This window comes from Botryllus schlosseri, chromosome 10, assembly GCF_051294905.1.
Source record: "Botryllus schlosseri isolate E-star chromosome 10, Bs_hap1, whole genome shotgun sequence".
Taxonomy (NCBI): Eukaryota; Metazoa; Chordata; class Ascidiacea; order Stolidobranchia; family Styelidae; genus Botryllus; species Botryllus schlosseri.
This window is the reverse complement of record NC_137245.1, coordinates 6,450,127-6,466,928: the sequence shown is the minus strand read 5'-3', so window position 1 is coordinate 6,466,928 and position 16,802 is coordinate 6,450,127. Positions and strand designations below refer to the sequence as shown.

The window sequence follows — 16,802 nt, the reverse complement described above, 5'->3', positions numbered from 1 at the left end:
CTCACCCTATTGGGAAATTTGAGGTGCGGCAGTCATGGACCTGGCAAGAATGCAAATCGTCGGGTGCGATATATCGTCCTCTATAAAAATGGGCATATTATGACGTAACAAGCAAATGACGCATCTTTTTAAAGGAAGTTCGTATCTCATTAGGGCTTTTCAGCGCAATCCATATATTGTCTTCCAATATAACTTCTAAGATGCAAAATAAATGCAATCGTGAGTAATCGTGATTACTTTTCCAATGTAATCGTAATCTACTACTTCCTGATTTTGCTGTAATCGTAATCGTAATCGCGTCATTCAGAAGTAATCGCAATCGATTACATTCATGAAGTAATCACCCCATGTCTGGTTATCAGTCATTCTTCAAATTTAGAGGTCTCGCGGACCACTTGAAAATGCTTCGCAGACCCCCGGTTGAAAACCACTGCTCCAGGAAGTACAGAACTTTAGTACACAGATTAGTAACATATTCAAATTGAAATAAACATATATCTTTTCGCCTGTCACTGGTCAGCGGACAACAAGACATTCTGAAATTCACCTTTTTTGCTTGATTGGTCACATACTCCACCAATTACTTATCTTACTTGGAAGTTGTGTGAATGCGTTTCCATGTACAGATACTTGTGTCTGGAATGCAGTTCTTTTACAAGTGCCTGTAGAAATATAAATTACAATCATTGGTCAGTGACCATTCGGGTTGTTCAAAATGAAATTGTGGGGTTGTTTAACCGTTTCCTGCCGGCGTGGGTATTTTTACCCATTGTCGTTAGAGCAGGGGTGGGCAAACTTTTGAGCTCGCGGGCCGCATTCAACATCTGAATCCATGCGCGGGCCGCACTATATCAAATTGGGATTATAAACCAAAACACAATATTGGTATTCGATTATATAGTGATGACATGGAGATGTGTTTATTTAAAACAAGCCAGACGTTGCTTTGATGATATCGTACACCCGTCAGAAACATATGGTGGCGAGATTTCGTAGGCTGGCGGACCTCAATAACCAATTTGTCAAAACTATAGAGATGAAAGTCGGTTGGCCCGATTCTTTGAACAGAATTGAAACTTCAATTTGTTAGCAGCGATCTGTTCTTAGATTTACTAATTCCACTTTTGGTTCAGTTCCAGGACACAAAATACTGATAGAATCAGAACCATGTTAGCTTCAAACACGCTTCTACTATGAGTAGATAAAGTATGAATAGGCCCTACCCCCACTCTACGCATACAGACAACGAATCTACCCAAGACACGCCGGAATTGTTTTTTATAAGCACACCATTGAAATAATTAAAAATGGAGTTGCCAATCTGAAACCCCACTGGTGATCCAAATTATGTCAATCTCATTGTTGTGATATTAAGTATTTACCTTAGATCAGTGGTTCTCAAACTTTTTAAGACCCCCCCTTATGACGGTGAAAGATTTCGCGCCCCCTTATCATCATATCACAAACCGCAGCCAGGATGCTTGCAAACCTAACGGGTAGTTTGATAGCATGGAAGGTTACGACTGTGGATGAGAGATTTTTAAATATGTAATTCAGACTAAGTACCGAGCAATAACTATGAATTGGACATAAATCGCGCGGGGCGCGATTTTTTTTTCAGTTGAGGTCATTTTCGCGCTTCCCTTCAGATGCTTTTGCGCTCCCAAGGGGGGCGCGCCCACCAGTTTGAGTACTACTGTCTTAGAATTATAATGATGAAATATACTAAGAAAAATTAATCAGGTCCCTGCATTAATTCGATTTTTAGTACGCATTTTCTCAATATTTTTAAAAAGTTTCTTTAGACTCTCGCGGGCCGCACAGAACGGTGTTGCGGGCCGCATGCGGCCCGCGGGCTGTAGTTTGCCCACCCCTGCGTTAGAGGGAAGCGTACTGTATTAGAAACACTATATATCCCGTTCTAATCGTGCTAGGTCATTGCTGTTTATTTCTGCGGATAGATATTGTTTGTGCAAGTTCATTGCCACCACAATATTTGATATATATTATATCTAAGACGTCGAAATCGGATATCAAATACCGTAGATAAATATGTTGCAAAATACACTGTTTCGGCAACGCGCGCGTCATTGACCACCCTCACATAACGTACTGCATGTTTCGTTCTAGCCATCTTAGAGAATAGTTGTTTCTTTCTGTGAAAAGCTAGTGTCCATACAAGTCCACACATATCTACATATCTTCATATCTGATATTAGTTACATATAAGCTGTTCAAAAGCTATGTGATAGGCCGCGTGACAACAATATCCGCCAAAGCATCATTTCGCAGACGCGCGTTCCTCATACCCGTTATATACACTGTCGAACATTTGGTTTTATTCGTCATAACCACCGGTAGTTTGTTGCTATGAATAGGGATTGTCAGCTTCTGTATTTTTGTTGCTAAAACAACTACCGTACCATACTAGTTAGTTCCACACCGCTCAAGGTTGCATTTGAAAATCGGAAAGCGAATTCCCGCAGACTACCGTACCAGCTTCGAGCAGATGGATGAATACCCGTCACATAACGTGATATATATCGTGTTCTAATTGCCATAGACCTTCATAGATTGTGTCTGTGGATTGTTGTTGCCTATATGATTCTAAATAACGGCTAATTGTCAAGTATAATTCGGAATACGCACAACATTACTCAGCGATTATACCTACGCAAAAGCGTGCGTCTATATATACAAAGAGCTGTTGTACATCAATATATATCTTACGTTGTAGTAATGATAAGCATTGGCGGTTTGTCTCTTTCAATAAAACTAGTCAATCTCCACCTACCAGGCCAAAGTAAACAACATTAGTTATGCCTAAGTCACCCCAAGGCCGCTTCTGGAAATCGCGAAGAGAATTGCAGCAGACTACCACAGTAGTGTCAAACGCAGGGACGAATATCCATAACATAAAGTGATATGTCCTGAATTCTGTTTGTAATAGACAATCTTAGATTGTTTCTGTGAAGGGTACATGCCCATAAGATTATATCTACATCAAACAACAGTTGTTAGTTATGTATATATCGTAATAACTGCAATACTACTCTGTGTGCATTACCCACAAAATGTTGTTTATATTTGACGGAAGTGCTACCAAATAACATCATAAACTTTACGTTGCAGTAATGATAAGCATTTGCAGTATATCATTGTGGTGAGGACTGTATAATCTCCGTCTAGGAACACTAAAATGAGTGATTTAGGTTCACAACAGTTTCAGTTATAAGCCTTCGAAGTTACCATATGCGCGCATCACTTGCCATGACTCACTCTCTCGGCGGCCTGCCGCGAGTCGACTAAAACGATTGGTATTGATTTGATTAGAAATTATCGCCTGCTAGACGTAGAGTGTCGACTCAGGGCTCGTTAGAACGATGAATACTGTGCGTATACAATACATAACACTCTATCGTCATCGAATACCTATACCAAGGTTAATAAGGTTCGCAATTTAACATTTCTGTTTCCAGGACTGAATACAAGAAAACGCATTGCTCTATCAAGTATGCCAGACCCCAATTGTGGAACAGCATCTCGCCGGCTATCCGACAGTCGTCGAGCATGTCCGCATTCAAGTCGAAATACAAGCAATTTCTTCTAAATCAATACTAGCCAGTCTTCAGGATTACCGGACCACGACCTAACATCGACCTCGCCCTCCGCCACATGCCACCCCATTTTGTCGCTTGCGTCTTATATTCTCTGCATTACTTTTCATTCAGTGTGCATGCCTCTTTATTTACTTCGCCTAGGCTAAGGTGGGTGTCTGATCTTAATGGCTACTCCAAGTTGTTTCGACACCTTCCTATCTTTTCATTGTATCGCAGTCTTGTGATGTTTTGAAACGATGAAAATATTAATAAACCTGACTGACTGACTAATCAACGTTTTCTCGGCTTGATCTTGATATACGTAATCAGACACGACGTCGGTGCCGATTTGAGTGGCGCAATCGGCTGCGCGACGGCATTTTGAATCCAAAGATACCTTGTTCACGGTGTTCGAATCCCATGAAGGTAACATTTTTCGATTTTGAAAAATGAAGTAAAATTTTTCGAAAATGGCAGCCGGTGCCAATCGATTAAAAAAACACTGTCAAACGAAAAATTTGGTTCCATTCAAATCCGTAGAAAATTTTGGATTTCATTTGACAAAAAAAGTACTTACGATGGTAAATTATATGATTTAGTTACAGTACGCCAAAAAATGGTTGCAGTATGCATGAATGAAAAGTAATGCTTCCACGGTTTCACTGGTGAAATGGAAAATGCAAATGCTGCTGTGACTTATTTAAATAGAATTGACTTCATTCAAGAGAATACTAACTGTTAAATTTGTTTCAAATATATGGCAATGCCTCTTGATCCCGGCCAATTATTAAGATCAAGTATAAAAAGTATATTTTGTACAACCCAATTGACCATCACAGCCCTAAAAGTGTGAGTGCCGGTAACTTATTAATGGTTTCACCTCTAGTAATTAAATCCCGCGAATAAAAGGGAAAATCTTTTATTTTTACATTTACCGGCAAAGAATTCGTCTTCCCAGATCTCACTGGCTGCGGGTCGTTCGTCTGGGTCCGGGTCCAACATTCGCTTGAAAAGTCCGATAAGCTGGGACCTTTTTATGTTTGAGAAATCAGGAACATGCGACATATTGAGATTCTTATTGTGGACGATGTTGTGGATCCAATCGTAAGAATGCGGACCAAAAGGGTGCTTGCCGTGGGTGATGATAAAGTACCCGTTAATACCCAATGGGAATATATCTGCTTTGTAGCCAAATTTGGACGATGTTTCGTCCCGAATTGTCTCTGGTGCCATAAATCCGTCAGTTTCGGTGCCAATGGCCCTGGCTTTTGTGCAATCAGCCAGGTTTTCGCTGCTGATTCCAAAATCGGAGATTTTCACAGATTTTCCATCAGCGGATATGAGAATGTTACTTGGTTTTAAGTGACGATGTGCGATGTCGTTTTCATGTATATATGCGAGACCAGATACGACTTGTTTGAAGAATCCCTTAGCCTTAATCGGGTCTGGCGAATTGTCTTTATGGTCGACGTATTGTTGCATGTTCTGTCTGCAAAGCTCCATAGCAAGATAGATGTGCCACATAATCCAGTTAGAATTACCAGAGGCAACGATTGTGACGATGTTTGGATGATGATTTAGTTTCAGCAGTCGATCCATCTCCTTTTCTTTGGTCTTGCTCAGGAACTTGATGGCTAGTTGCTCCTCCTTTCCTTCTGCATGCAGCTGGTATCCCAGAAAAATATATTTTTCCGGGTATAACGGTTTGGGGGTGGCGGGCATGTAGATCGTATCAGAGAGCCGGACAGGTTGTTTGGTGCTGGAAGTCTGGACAATGCCGGTATCTGAAACTAATAAACCTGATTGGATGACAGTGTGACAATGCCTGAATATGATAAACTGTCTACACCAGTGGTTCTCAACCGCCGGTCCGCCAGATATTTTGTAATTTTATACTTCAATTGAAAAATACAGTATGTTGAAGGCTTCTTAATTGATAAAAGAAGCAACACATCATATTTAAAACTGATTAAAAACATCCCCAGTCCCATAATGTACAGAAATATGATGTAACACCAGACCTGGCAACATATTCGATTTGACTCCGAGTTCATACAGTCTCCGGTGACAATATGCGACCAAAAAATTCGTTAAATCTGTTTGTGGATGGCTGGATGCCACTGTTTCCAGGAGTTTTCGTGCGGTTTATTTTATTCGTACTTTGTATTCGCATTTCGTAGTACGTCTGGTGGTAGTAGGTATTGAGCAAAGGTGTTTGTCCCAACTCCGAAACGCTTATTCTTTCGAAATAATCGAATAGAAGAAGAATATTCGAGTTGGTGTATTCCAGGGGCTCCCAACCGAATGTCGCGACCCCAACGGATCCGTTTGCCTATTATAGGGCAAACGGACCCGTTGGGGTCGCGACATGGACAGAAATTAAATACCACGTGGACAGAAATTAAATACCAATGACCATTGCAATATGCCATTGAACCGGATGCTATCGGCAGTTCATTTCTGAATATTTTAGTTCATTTTGCAAAATATAAGAAAAATCTCCTCTGACAAGTGCTAACCCGGCAAACAAGGCAGTCGAAGCGTCATGTCAAAGCGTCACTCACTATAACGTAAGGTTGGTGTCTGGCCACCTCTCTGAGAATTAAAGTGTTGTGAGCATATATATCAATGGGACTGTAATTTTCCTTCCAGGAAAATTCCATACAACCGATAGAGCTATGTGGTAACACAGTGATTCTCAAACTGAGGTCCTAGGTCTTTTTGGGGTCCGCGAGACAATTTACCTCAATTTACCGAATTGAAATCGAAATAATCTTTCTGTATTCGCAATTATGAGAGCATCGCTTAAGGCCGTTGAAATAATTTAATCAGATGCGTAAAGAGCGGCTGCATTATCGGCATTTTGGCGCTGACCGTTTCCTCACCAGGACACACCAAGACATATGGCGGTTTGGCCTACACACGACTTCACGTGAGTGCGCTGGTAAAAAGATCACTGGCGGCATGTTGGCCGGAACCTTCGATATTAATATGCTCACTGTTCAGGCACCGATATAGTCGTCACCGGTTAGTCCTAATCGAAGCTACGCGCGGTACAAATGCGACCGGCGGAGGAAAATAATGCTCCCAGTGTTGAAACACGAATTGAAAAATGATTTTTCCATTAATTTAGTCGGTGGTGTGTGGGCGACTCCGATATATCATCCTCGTAGCCACAATCATTACCTGGGTTCACGAAATAACGACATGGCTTCAACAAAGTAATTATTGTAGCATTGGTGGAATTTACTACCTAAAAAACTTGGCGTTTCACACGACAAGAAAATAACTGTACACTGATTTTCATAACACTAGTTGATGCTTAATAAGCTGAGAAACAAATTAATAAGTCTTGCGTACGTCGTTAACTAATTCGACTCATTCGTGAATCGCGTAATACCATTTGTAAATCGGATGTGTCAAGGGTAGTGTTGAAATTACCGGACGTGGTAAGAGGGGTATGAAGGATTCTTTCCCCAGAAATTGAGTTGATCGCCCTATGACGACCATGACCACCGTTGGCGGGTGTTTTGTGATAATTTGGTAAGGGGGCCGTGAGTCATTCCAAAGATTGTCATACAATTTCGGGAATTTTTCCCTAAAAGTTTGAGAACCACTGAGTTAACAGAACAAACAAACAAACAAAAAAACATGTTGAGCGCGGCAGAGCAACTTACAGATTGTTGTCTGCATTTCGCGCGACGCATAATTCCACGTAGCAGTATCTTGACTACTTTGATTCAATATAGATAAAAGTAGTTCCAAAACAACGATATATTGGTATCGTCTTGGACGGAGACGAAGATTGACGCGTTCATGATTGCATAATTGCTATTACAGCGTACATGGTCGTCAGAATCCCATATAGGCCGCGAGTAGGTTTGGACGAGGTGCTCACCAGTTTTGTTGTCAGCACGCCAACTTGAAAGGCGGGGTCGCGAAAAATTTTAAAATTGGAATTAAGTGTCTGAAGGTCGCGACCATAAAAAGGTTGGAAACCACTTGTGTAATCGGTTAGCTTTCGACACATTGCAGCAGAAATTCATGAATGCCGTCATGAACACAAATAAAACCCTCAAAATGTCACTCTCCGGTAGCATTCTTGCAAAACATGGTTGCAGACTTTCATCGTAATTGCATTCCGAGTTTATTCAATTTTTGAAGGTCCACCGACTATTTTTTGAAATTTTACCGGTCCGTGAGCTTAAAAATGTTGAGAACCACTGGTTTACAAGGTTGATTGATAAATGTTATAAATATAGATTACTGCACTGATTAGAGACTATCAGCCTCGTCATTAAGAAAAGTTGGTCACTATGGTGTAATATTAGAGTCGTTTATAGTACAAGTCAATAACTGTGGTGTGCAATGCCTACAGGCTAAATGTCACTAATCCAGGAAATTTGTGCCGTGAAGTGATAATATTAAATGTTGCGCGGCCAGCGGAATGGGTGTCTAATTTATCCTGTTCTGGCACGTTTGAACTCACGTGGGCTATGGGACGGGCAAAACACACCTAAATCAAAATAATACGGATATTCTGATATTAATATTTTTACAGCTTTACACAGTTTGCTTTGATAAATGATTAGGGATGGTGTGAACGCGAGGTTCACGTTCGCGTTCTGTGTGTGAACCTCGGAAATTTAGAGGTTCGCGTTCACAACAGAACCTTGGTAGGTTCTGCACTGTGAACCTTTTGGGTAAATTGTAATTTGGACTTCACTATAAGATCTTTGATTAAAATATATTGCATTTCAACTGCGGGTCACTCTATGCATGACGCTGGCAGCATAAAAAATCAACACTAAACGAGCATGCGCCTTGACAACATTAAAAGTTTTACTTGCTTTTTTGTTGCAAAATATTTCTCGAAATATCCATCTTTCCGTTTGTGAATATTTAGTGACTCTCTGCTGTGAACTTGACCCGCAATCACACAACATCACGAGCGAAATACGTAGTCAGCGAATGATGCTTATTCAACCAATCAATGACATTGATATAGTTTTCTGATGTAAAAAATCGAGCGGGCGTACGGCAGAGATGAGCGTGGATTAGGATTAGGTTTTGAAAAAACAGGATTTGTGAAATTTTGTCGGATTTGGATTAGACATTTTTTTCAGAACGGATTAGGATTTGGATTGGATTGACATATTTTCTGGGAGATTGAAATGTCGTGTGGCGAATGGCGACAAACTTTATTCAGATCAGTTATTAATGTACTTATGGTTACTAAGTTATCTTGAATCAAGTGAATCGTTGGTTGTGAAAGAAAATTTTCGAATCCCTGCATTGCATAAATTGGTATTTTTTCTGAATTTCCAGTTGGAATCGGATTAGGATTAGACATGGACTTGAATACGAAAAAGTTATGGATTAGGATTTGGATTAGGATTTGAAGGTTCGGATTTGGATTGGATTAGGGCATGGAAATTTCAAATCCGCTCATCTCTGGCGTACGGGGTCAATCTTGACTTCATATCCTTACTGTATCATTGAAACCAAATCCGTGCGATTAAGGTGCTGGCTACTGCTATATAACTTGTTGTTTACGGTATCTGTAGCGAGTATAGAAACCCGTTTTACACTCTGCTCAATATCAATGTAGCAATACTCAGACTCCGAACACATTGCCCGGTCTGTCAAAGACCGTTAAGGCGTAAGCTTATATTCCCTGGTAAGTCCTGGTCGAAATTGTTGGCAAAGCGACGGAATGTATTGATTTTATGAGATTATTATATGCCTTCATAACCGCGGTTGGTACATTTAGCGACGTTTAAAACGCCAATATGTACTTCAGCAATGTGACATTATGTGGCCCGAGTCTTCGCTAGGTATCGTGTACGTACATTGATATAGGCCATAGGTCTCAAACTCAAATGTGGTCGCGGGCCAATTTTCCAGTTTTTGACGACGCCGCGGGCCGCAGCATCAATAAGGCTATTCCATGTCATTCCAAGTAGGCCTTAGTTGACGGGATGAAGTTGTGCTATTAAAAGTGAGCTGATACAGCAGACTGACATTCAACACACATCGTAAAAATGTGATTTACTCTTGTATCAATTTAGGCCTGGCATGAAAAAATCATCACATTTATAACTATTTTAATAGAAATGTTGTTGTACTTGATATATATTAATGATAAGATATAGACGCCATGTGAGCGGAAAAATATATAATGTTATCATAAAAGCTATCACGTTATAATTTTTCAGCTACTATGAATATTGTGAATTTAACAGATTGATAATAATAGAGATTGATCTGATATCACAGCATTTGGGGTTCAGCAGTGTAGCCCAATCCAGGATTTGGGTATACTCCTGATAAGTGGGTTATTAAGCTCATGGTCAATTACCTTCAAATATAGAGCAGAAAAATAACAATATAAATATAATAATGAATGTGTCATAGGTATAGAAATGTCGAAATGCCGAACAACCCATTGTTGTTAGATCTTGGAGCGTACCACTACGGCACTCGTACCTTTAAGTAGCCTAATAACATGATTTAGCGACCCAAGATGTAACGAATAGATTGCCAATGGTTGCCAAAACTACTTGCTTAGTAAGCGAAATACCATACAGCGACCTTCTGGTCTTTTACTATTCCCATGACTCCGTGTCCACTCGGGTCATTTTCATTTAACCATTGAGTCAGCCCGAGTCGGAGTAATTCTAATAAAGGTCGCGTCCAAGTCTAACTCACAAATTTCAGTCACGCATCGTTTAAGCATAGTGCTGTAAACAACTATCGTCTCAGGGTCAGGGTTTATCATCATGAATTGGAAATGTGGCGAAATAGTGAAAATTCTACTGCATGGACGGTTGGACACGGATAGTGAAGTTTAATGAATAGTTCCAGGCTTTCGGAGCAATAGAGCGAATTTTCACTTGAAAACTTGAAAAGATATATGTGCCACTTATATATTGTAAAATTATTGAAAATCTAAAATGTCGTCACGGGCCGCACAAATGATCTGGCGGGCTGCATGCGGCCCGTGGGCCGCGTGTTTGAGACCTCTGATATAGGCTATCACTTCATTGAAGGATAGGGTTGGAATTAGCAATATGACGTCACGAGGTTCACGTTCGTGTTCACACAGAACCTTTCAAAAAGGTTCGCGTTCACACGAACCCGAACCTTTCAGAGGTTCACACCATCCCTATAAATGATCCAACTATTAGGAAGTCTCTGCGCAGCCCGAGGTTTCATGGCGTTATTTACATCTAGCACAGTAGCACACGTCTGTAAAACGGATGTACTGAGCAATGTACTGTACACCTCTGATAGATAATATCCTGCAATTTACAGTGAACAGGAACACACTAAAATTTGCTACTGCCTTTTCTTTGCATTTACTTCATGTCAATACGTCAGTTTTGTAGGACGTAATGAGCTATGTCCACGTTGATTATGCTGGTGATGTCTAAAGCGATATTGTATTGAAATAAACTCTCTTCAAGGAAGCCCAGTTTAAACATGAATTGCGAACAGGCTTAATAGCCAACGAAATGATACTTACGATTTCAGCAAAGTTAAATGGGTTATGGCAAGACTAGAGTACAATAAAAAAATGGAAATCCATAATTTCACCTTTTTTGCTAGATTGGTCACCATCGTTAGTGGAGCCCATGGTTCAGACGTGATTGTGGGTGATCTGGTAGCGAGTGAAGCTCCTGCTGATGAAAACCAGTTTTTATAATCTCATGAAATAATCATATATCTTTTATCAATAATCAGTTTTTAAGCAGTACGGTATCAGATTACAATGCTGTATAGAAATATTGTAATCCGGAATAAAACTACAGAATCTGAGAAATGGTCAGTCGAATAACATTCTTATAAATGTTCAAAACACCAAAATTGACACATTCATTTGTGAAAGGACAATATTGCAATTACAATCATAACAATTTATTGGATGCAATTTCCTACATGTGTCATTGCACAATATATGCCAAGACGGGCGATTACAAATTCACTCACCCTCCAGGTTCGACATTCATATGAGTCCTTGGTGCAGGATCAGGCAACTTGGTCGAAGTAGATGGCTGGCTTGGTTCCATCCATGCTTTATCCTCCTGTAATAACCAGGTAGCCTATATATAATCCTGTGACCTAATGCTAATACTGACATGATCAATGTTCATATCATGCATAATCAGTATCAGAATATAAATAATTTCATCAGATCAAAACGTAAGATAGGAAGGTGTAGAAACGACTTGGAGTAGTCTTCGAAATCAAGCACCCACCTGGGCCTTGGCGATGTAAACAGGAGGTATGCACACAGAATGCAAAGTAATGAAAGATAACATGCATTGTACCTACCGGTATATAGGTACTTTAAATCTGTGGTATAGAAGTCATCCAATTTTTCAGGGCAATATTCTCAATGGAACTGATACGTAAATTTGACAATTTCCAGTTTCCTTATATCTTTTATGTTTACCTAAAATTTTGAGTAGGGACTTCCGTCTTGTTGGCACACGACCACGCCCCTTTGGGGTCCTAGAAATGATACAGAGTACCTGGTGTAGTAGTTTTTGCACTGGTTTGGGTATAGAGCACTATCACTGGTAGCCAGTACAGTACAGGATCACGCGTTATCCGATATTGTTAACACAGTTGGAATATAAGGATTTTTACAGTAAAACCGCCCCCATGGTATTTGGCATATTCCGCGTTGGAAATAAGTTGACCAGCGATGTCAACAACAAAAGTCCTACATCTTGATAGATGCAATAATAACCACAAATGATCTAGATCTGCCATCAATATGTGACTCAGCAAAATATCTTGGCGTCAGCGTCACCATTGATTCCAAATTGTCCTGGAAGCAGCATATTGAATGCACAATATCAAAACTGTGTGTGTGTGGGAATAATGACCCGTCTGCAATCTTTGGTTTCCAGATCAGTACTACGAACCATCTACTTTTCTCTTTTCCACTCTCATCTGCAATATGGAAACGTAGTATGGGGAAATGCATGGAAAACATTTTTGTGCAGAATTTGAACCCTGCAAAACCGTGCGATACGGCTGATCTCATCTGTACCTTTACGTACCAATTTATCGCCTTACTACCGTAAGCATCGAATTTTGCGAGATGATGAACTATATTGCTTCGAAGTATCAAAAGTTGTTCACAAATATTTTTCCAATAGTCTGCCTCATGTGTTTGATGACTTTTTCATATCTGCTAAAAATGTCCATTCCCATTACACGAGATCCTCGTCAAAGGGAAATATCTACTTACCTCCACCCAATAGCAACCTAACTAAGAGATCTATCGACTACTCGGGAGCCAGAGTGGAATCGGTGGCAACAGCACGCGCAACGTCACGCAAGCATTTATATCTGATCACGCCGATTAGTGAATTATGATGACGTCACGAAGCGATACCAGACTCCAGATGCAGAATAAGGCGCTGGCGCTTTACAATGAACGCAAGCAAGCGTGGCATTTGTGCAACAGCGAATATTCGGCATAATCCTAGTCCGGTGTATGCCAGGTCTATTTTAGCACATTGTGTCCCTTATTAAGTAATTCAGTATCGAATCAGAACGAAAAATATTTCCTTCACGCGGATGAAATTTTCCAATCACGCGAGAAATCCGTCTGTCACGCACAACATGTTGTCGAAAACAACCACCGATTCCAGTCTGGCTCGGGAGTCGGGACCTATCATCTGGAATGCATTACCACCACATATCCGTGAATTGCCTTATAATAGATTCAAAAAAGACCTATTTATCACCTCCTGTCGTTATACTAGTAACACTGTTGCCCTACCTCGCCCAGACCCCCTTCATTGATCATTTGCTACCATCGTTTAATTTTTCTTCTATTTTCCTTTTTTAAGGTTTAACTAAACATTTTTTACAGCCAGACTGTTCAGAGTCAAGTGCACCTGTTTGATGCTTGTATGATCAGACTAGATGACCTTCACGGTCTTATCGAACATTCCTATCTAATACCGAATACTATTCATGCATATTTTCATGTACCACCATCACTGCCGTTTGTTAGGCTTACCATATTTTGAAAATGCAAAAAGAGGACACTTTTTCAGAAATTTGCAAGATACAAAACCGGAGTAGAATTCTCAAAAACCGGTGAATTTTTCCCACTTTGCGGTCGGTTGATCAAAAAAAAAAAAAAAAGGTCATCACTTCCGCTCAGATCTCAAAATACCGTTTTACTCTACATTGCCAGGTGGATGACTAAAAAAAAAAGGTCATCTTTTCGCTCAGAGCTAAATTCACTGTTTTTCACTCCGAAATATCGGCCGGACCGTCACTTCTGTGCTAATTTGCGGCATATCAGACCTAAATTTTCAAAAAAGAGGACAAAATCTCAAAAAAGAGGACAAAAGGGCGTCCTTCGAGGACACTTTCAAAAAAGTCAAAAAAGAGGACAAATCCTCTTAAAAGAGGACGTATGGTAAGCCTACCGTTTGTTATGTATTTTGGTTGGATGAAAATAAAGACTCTCTCTCTCTGTCTCAGCCGGGATAGCGGCGATCGCAAAATGCACCAAAATCACGCGAACAAACGTACCGGTAGTCATAGCAACGCAACCCAGATGATTTCCTACGTTCCACATGACTGCACCAGTAGTGGATTTATGGTAGGTGATAATGATAAATGGAATACTAGATTGAAAAATGTGAAAAGCAATATACGTTGAAGCGCAAATTGTTTTCAACTTGAATATATCCACCGTCTGCCTTCGTATCCAATGCAAGCTCATCCCACATCCTGCATCCTCTAAAATTCCACTTCAAAAATACTAGCGTTCAGGGGTTATTGCCGGATCATAGCAATTTACAGCTACCGATCAAGGATAATCCCAGAATTATCAAAGAAAAACTCAAATAACTCCGCTTCTACCGGTTGGAATTGAGTCAAATTTGTTTTGCATCGTTTTTGAAGGCATCGCAACAATAGGGTCCATCAAACCACTAGGTGTCGCCAGACTTTAGGTGGTAACCGCCGTTGTTACGTACGCGGTTGCCGTTATCAGAAACCTCGGCACTTCTTCGATGGCAGTCAGAGATCGAAAAGTGTTCACCATGATCACCAATGAATGTTTTCCATGAACACGAATAAAAATTTATAAACGTCAAAATAAATTGTTCTTTTTGTGCCTTTGGAGAGACGGATATTAGGGTGGGGGAACTGGAGATTGGAAGTGGGTTAGGGTCAAAGTTGGGGCTAGGGTAACCTAAGAATAGGGTTGGGAGAGGTGGGGTATTAGGGTTGGGGAGGGGGTTAGGGACAAAGTTGGGGTAGGGTATCCCAAGATTAGGGTTGGGGAAAAGGGGGATTAGGGTCAAAGTTGGGGTTTGGGTACCCTAAGATTAGGGTTGGAAGAGGTGGGGTATTAGGGTTGGGAGTTAGCAGGATATTAGGATTGGGTAGGGGGATTGGAGGTGGGTTAGGGTCAAAGTTGGGGCAGGGTATCCCAAGATTAGGGTTGGGAAAAGGGATATATAGGGGCTGTGGGAGAGGGGATGTTAGGGTTGGGGAAAGGGAGATTGGAGGTGGGTTAAACCCCGGTTAGAGGTAATCCAACCCTAACTTGGAACCTAACCCACCTACAACCCTAATATCCCCCCTCCCTTACCCTATTACCCCCCTAACCCTAATCTTGGTATATCCTACCCCATTTCCCCCAACCCTAACCCTATTATCCCCCCAACCCTAATCTTGGGATACACTACCCCACCTCCAATCTCCCTCTCCCCCAACCCTAATATCCCCCTCCCCAACCCTACTATCCCCCTTCCATAACCCTACCCTAACCCTAATATCCTCCCTCCCGCGACCCTAATAGACCCATAACCCCTACCCTAATATCCCCCTCCCCAACCCTAATATCCCACTTCCCTAACCCTAATATCCCCCCTCCCCAACCCTAACCCTAATATCCTCCCTCCCGCAACCCTAATATCCCCTAACCCCGACCCTAATATCCCTCTAACCCAACCCTAATTTCCCCCTCTCACAACCCTAATATCCCCCTCCAGCAACCCTGATGTCCCCCTCCCCTACCTTAATACTCCAACCCTAATCTAGGGATACCCAAAACCCAACTTTGACCGTAACCCTGACCCAACTCCAAACGCAAAAACAATATATTTTGACGTTTATAAATTTTTATTCATGTAGATGGAAAACATTCATTGGTGATCATGGTGAACAATTTTCGATCTCTGACTGCCATCGAAGAAGTGCCGAAACCTCTAGGTTACTTTCTCGATTGTGTAACAGTGTTGGGATCAATGTTCCCTCTAATTTTTCGCGAGTCTGCGCAGACACGTTAACTCATTGCGCAGGCCCTTGGACAATAGTGCGCAACCAGCCCCCCACATAAGGGGATAAACTGAACATCAGACCCCCCTATCGGGCTGTGGGCTTTTTGCCGATACTTATCATCTACATCGGGGGCCGGTTGGGTGGTTGTGTAGCCTGAACGCGCGTGAGGCGCGAAAATTTTTTTGATTCATGATTGAATCGGTCAATATTATCGGGAATTGCATATATCTATTGCTGTCCATTTTTATCCTCTCTCTGCTCACATAATCAGATATACCGGTGACGCTGATCGAGTGAGGTGTGTTAGAAAAGGTATGTCCTTTAAATAATAATTAAACATCTTCGGCCGCACCCGTTGGTATAATGACATCGTCACATGATGCTATTTCGGGACCCCCTATCAGCTATGTCAAAAGACTTTGAAATCGCTCAAACGTACTAAACTAAAACACGAACACGATTTAAACTTGGTATTTCTCTACTGGCAAATAATGTTCCCTCGACATGGCATTTGTCTTGTTGTGGGACTTGGATCGCCAGCACATGAACATTCAGCGCCAGCCATTTACGGGCCTATGGACAATTAAACTTATATGTATGAATCGAAGTTTTCGGTCAGCATATAGGGCAGTCCTTTTCGTCCAAGGTTTTCTCGCTGCCGATCGTTTTGGCGCACTTCTCGGAGTCGCATGTCACATAGCCTATAACTTCATATGTATTGGTGCGTCGTGGCAAGGTAATGCCCGACGCCCAAGTGCCCATTTCTCTTAATCACGCGTATTTTTGTTGTGGGAAGGGTACCCAATAATCAAGATATTTGACAACATTAATTCGCGCGCGACGCGAAAAATATTTTGAAAAATTCTTAAAAAA

The 16,802-nt window shown here is 41.1% G+C and overlaps 1 protein-coding gene and 2 long non-coding RNA genes across 3 annotated transcripts in view; 1 reads left to right on the top strand and 2 right to left on the bottom strand.

Annotated features, from left to right (window-relative positions):
• The window catches only part of LOC145449025 (uncharacterized), a 567,369-nt gene that overhangs the window by 207,591 nt on the left and 342,976 nt on the right, over nucleotides 1-16,802 (top strand). Inside the window, exon 2 of the long non-coding RNA XR_013918107.1 lies at nucleotides 13,957-14,072. This is a non-coding gene — a long non-coding RNA (uncharacterized LOC145449025). The remainder of the gene's footprint in view (nucleotides 1-13,956; nucleotides 14,073-16,802) is intronic.
• Nucleotides 1-16,802, bottom strand: part of LOC145449022 (uncharacterized) — a 427,802-nt gene that overhangs the window by 249,669 nt on the left and 161,331 nt on the right. The gene's annotated exons all lie outside the window — the stretch shown is intronic.
• Nucleotides 4,482-5,379, bottom strand: LOC145448712 (serine/threonine-protein kinase/endoribonuclease IRE1-like). Its single transcript, XM_080327175.1, has one exon. The coding sequence runs from the start codon at nucleotides 5,319-5,321 to the stop codon at nucleotides 4,482-4,484; it is 840 nt and encodes a 279-aa protein (XP_080183301.1). The 5' UTR covers nucleotides 5,322-5,379.

What these genes read in the sequence shown, in the direction of transcription:
- LOC145448712 (XM_080327175.1), bottom strand. Translation starts at nt 5,321, where the DNA reads ATGCCCGCCACCCCCAAACCGTTATACCCGGAAAAATATATTTTTCTG.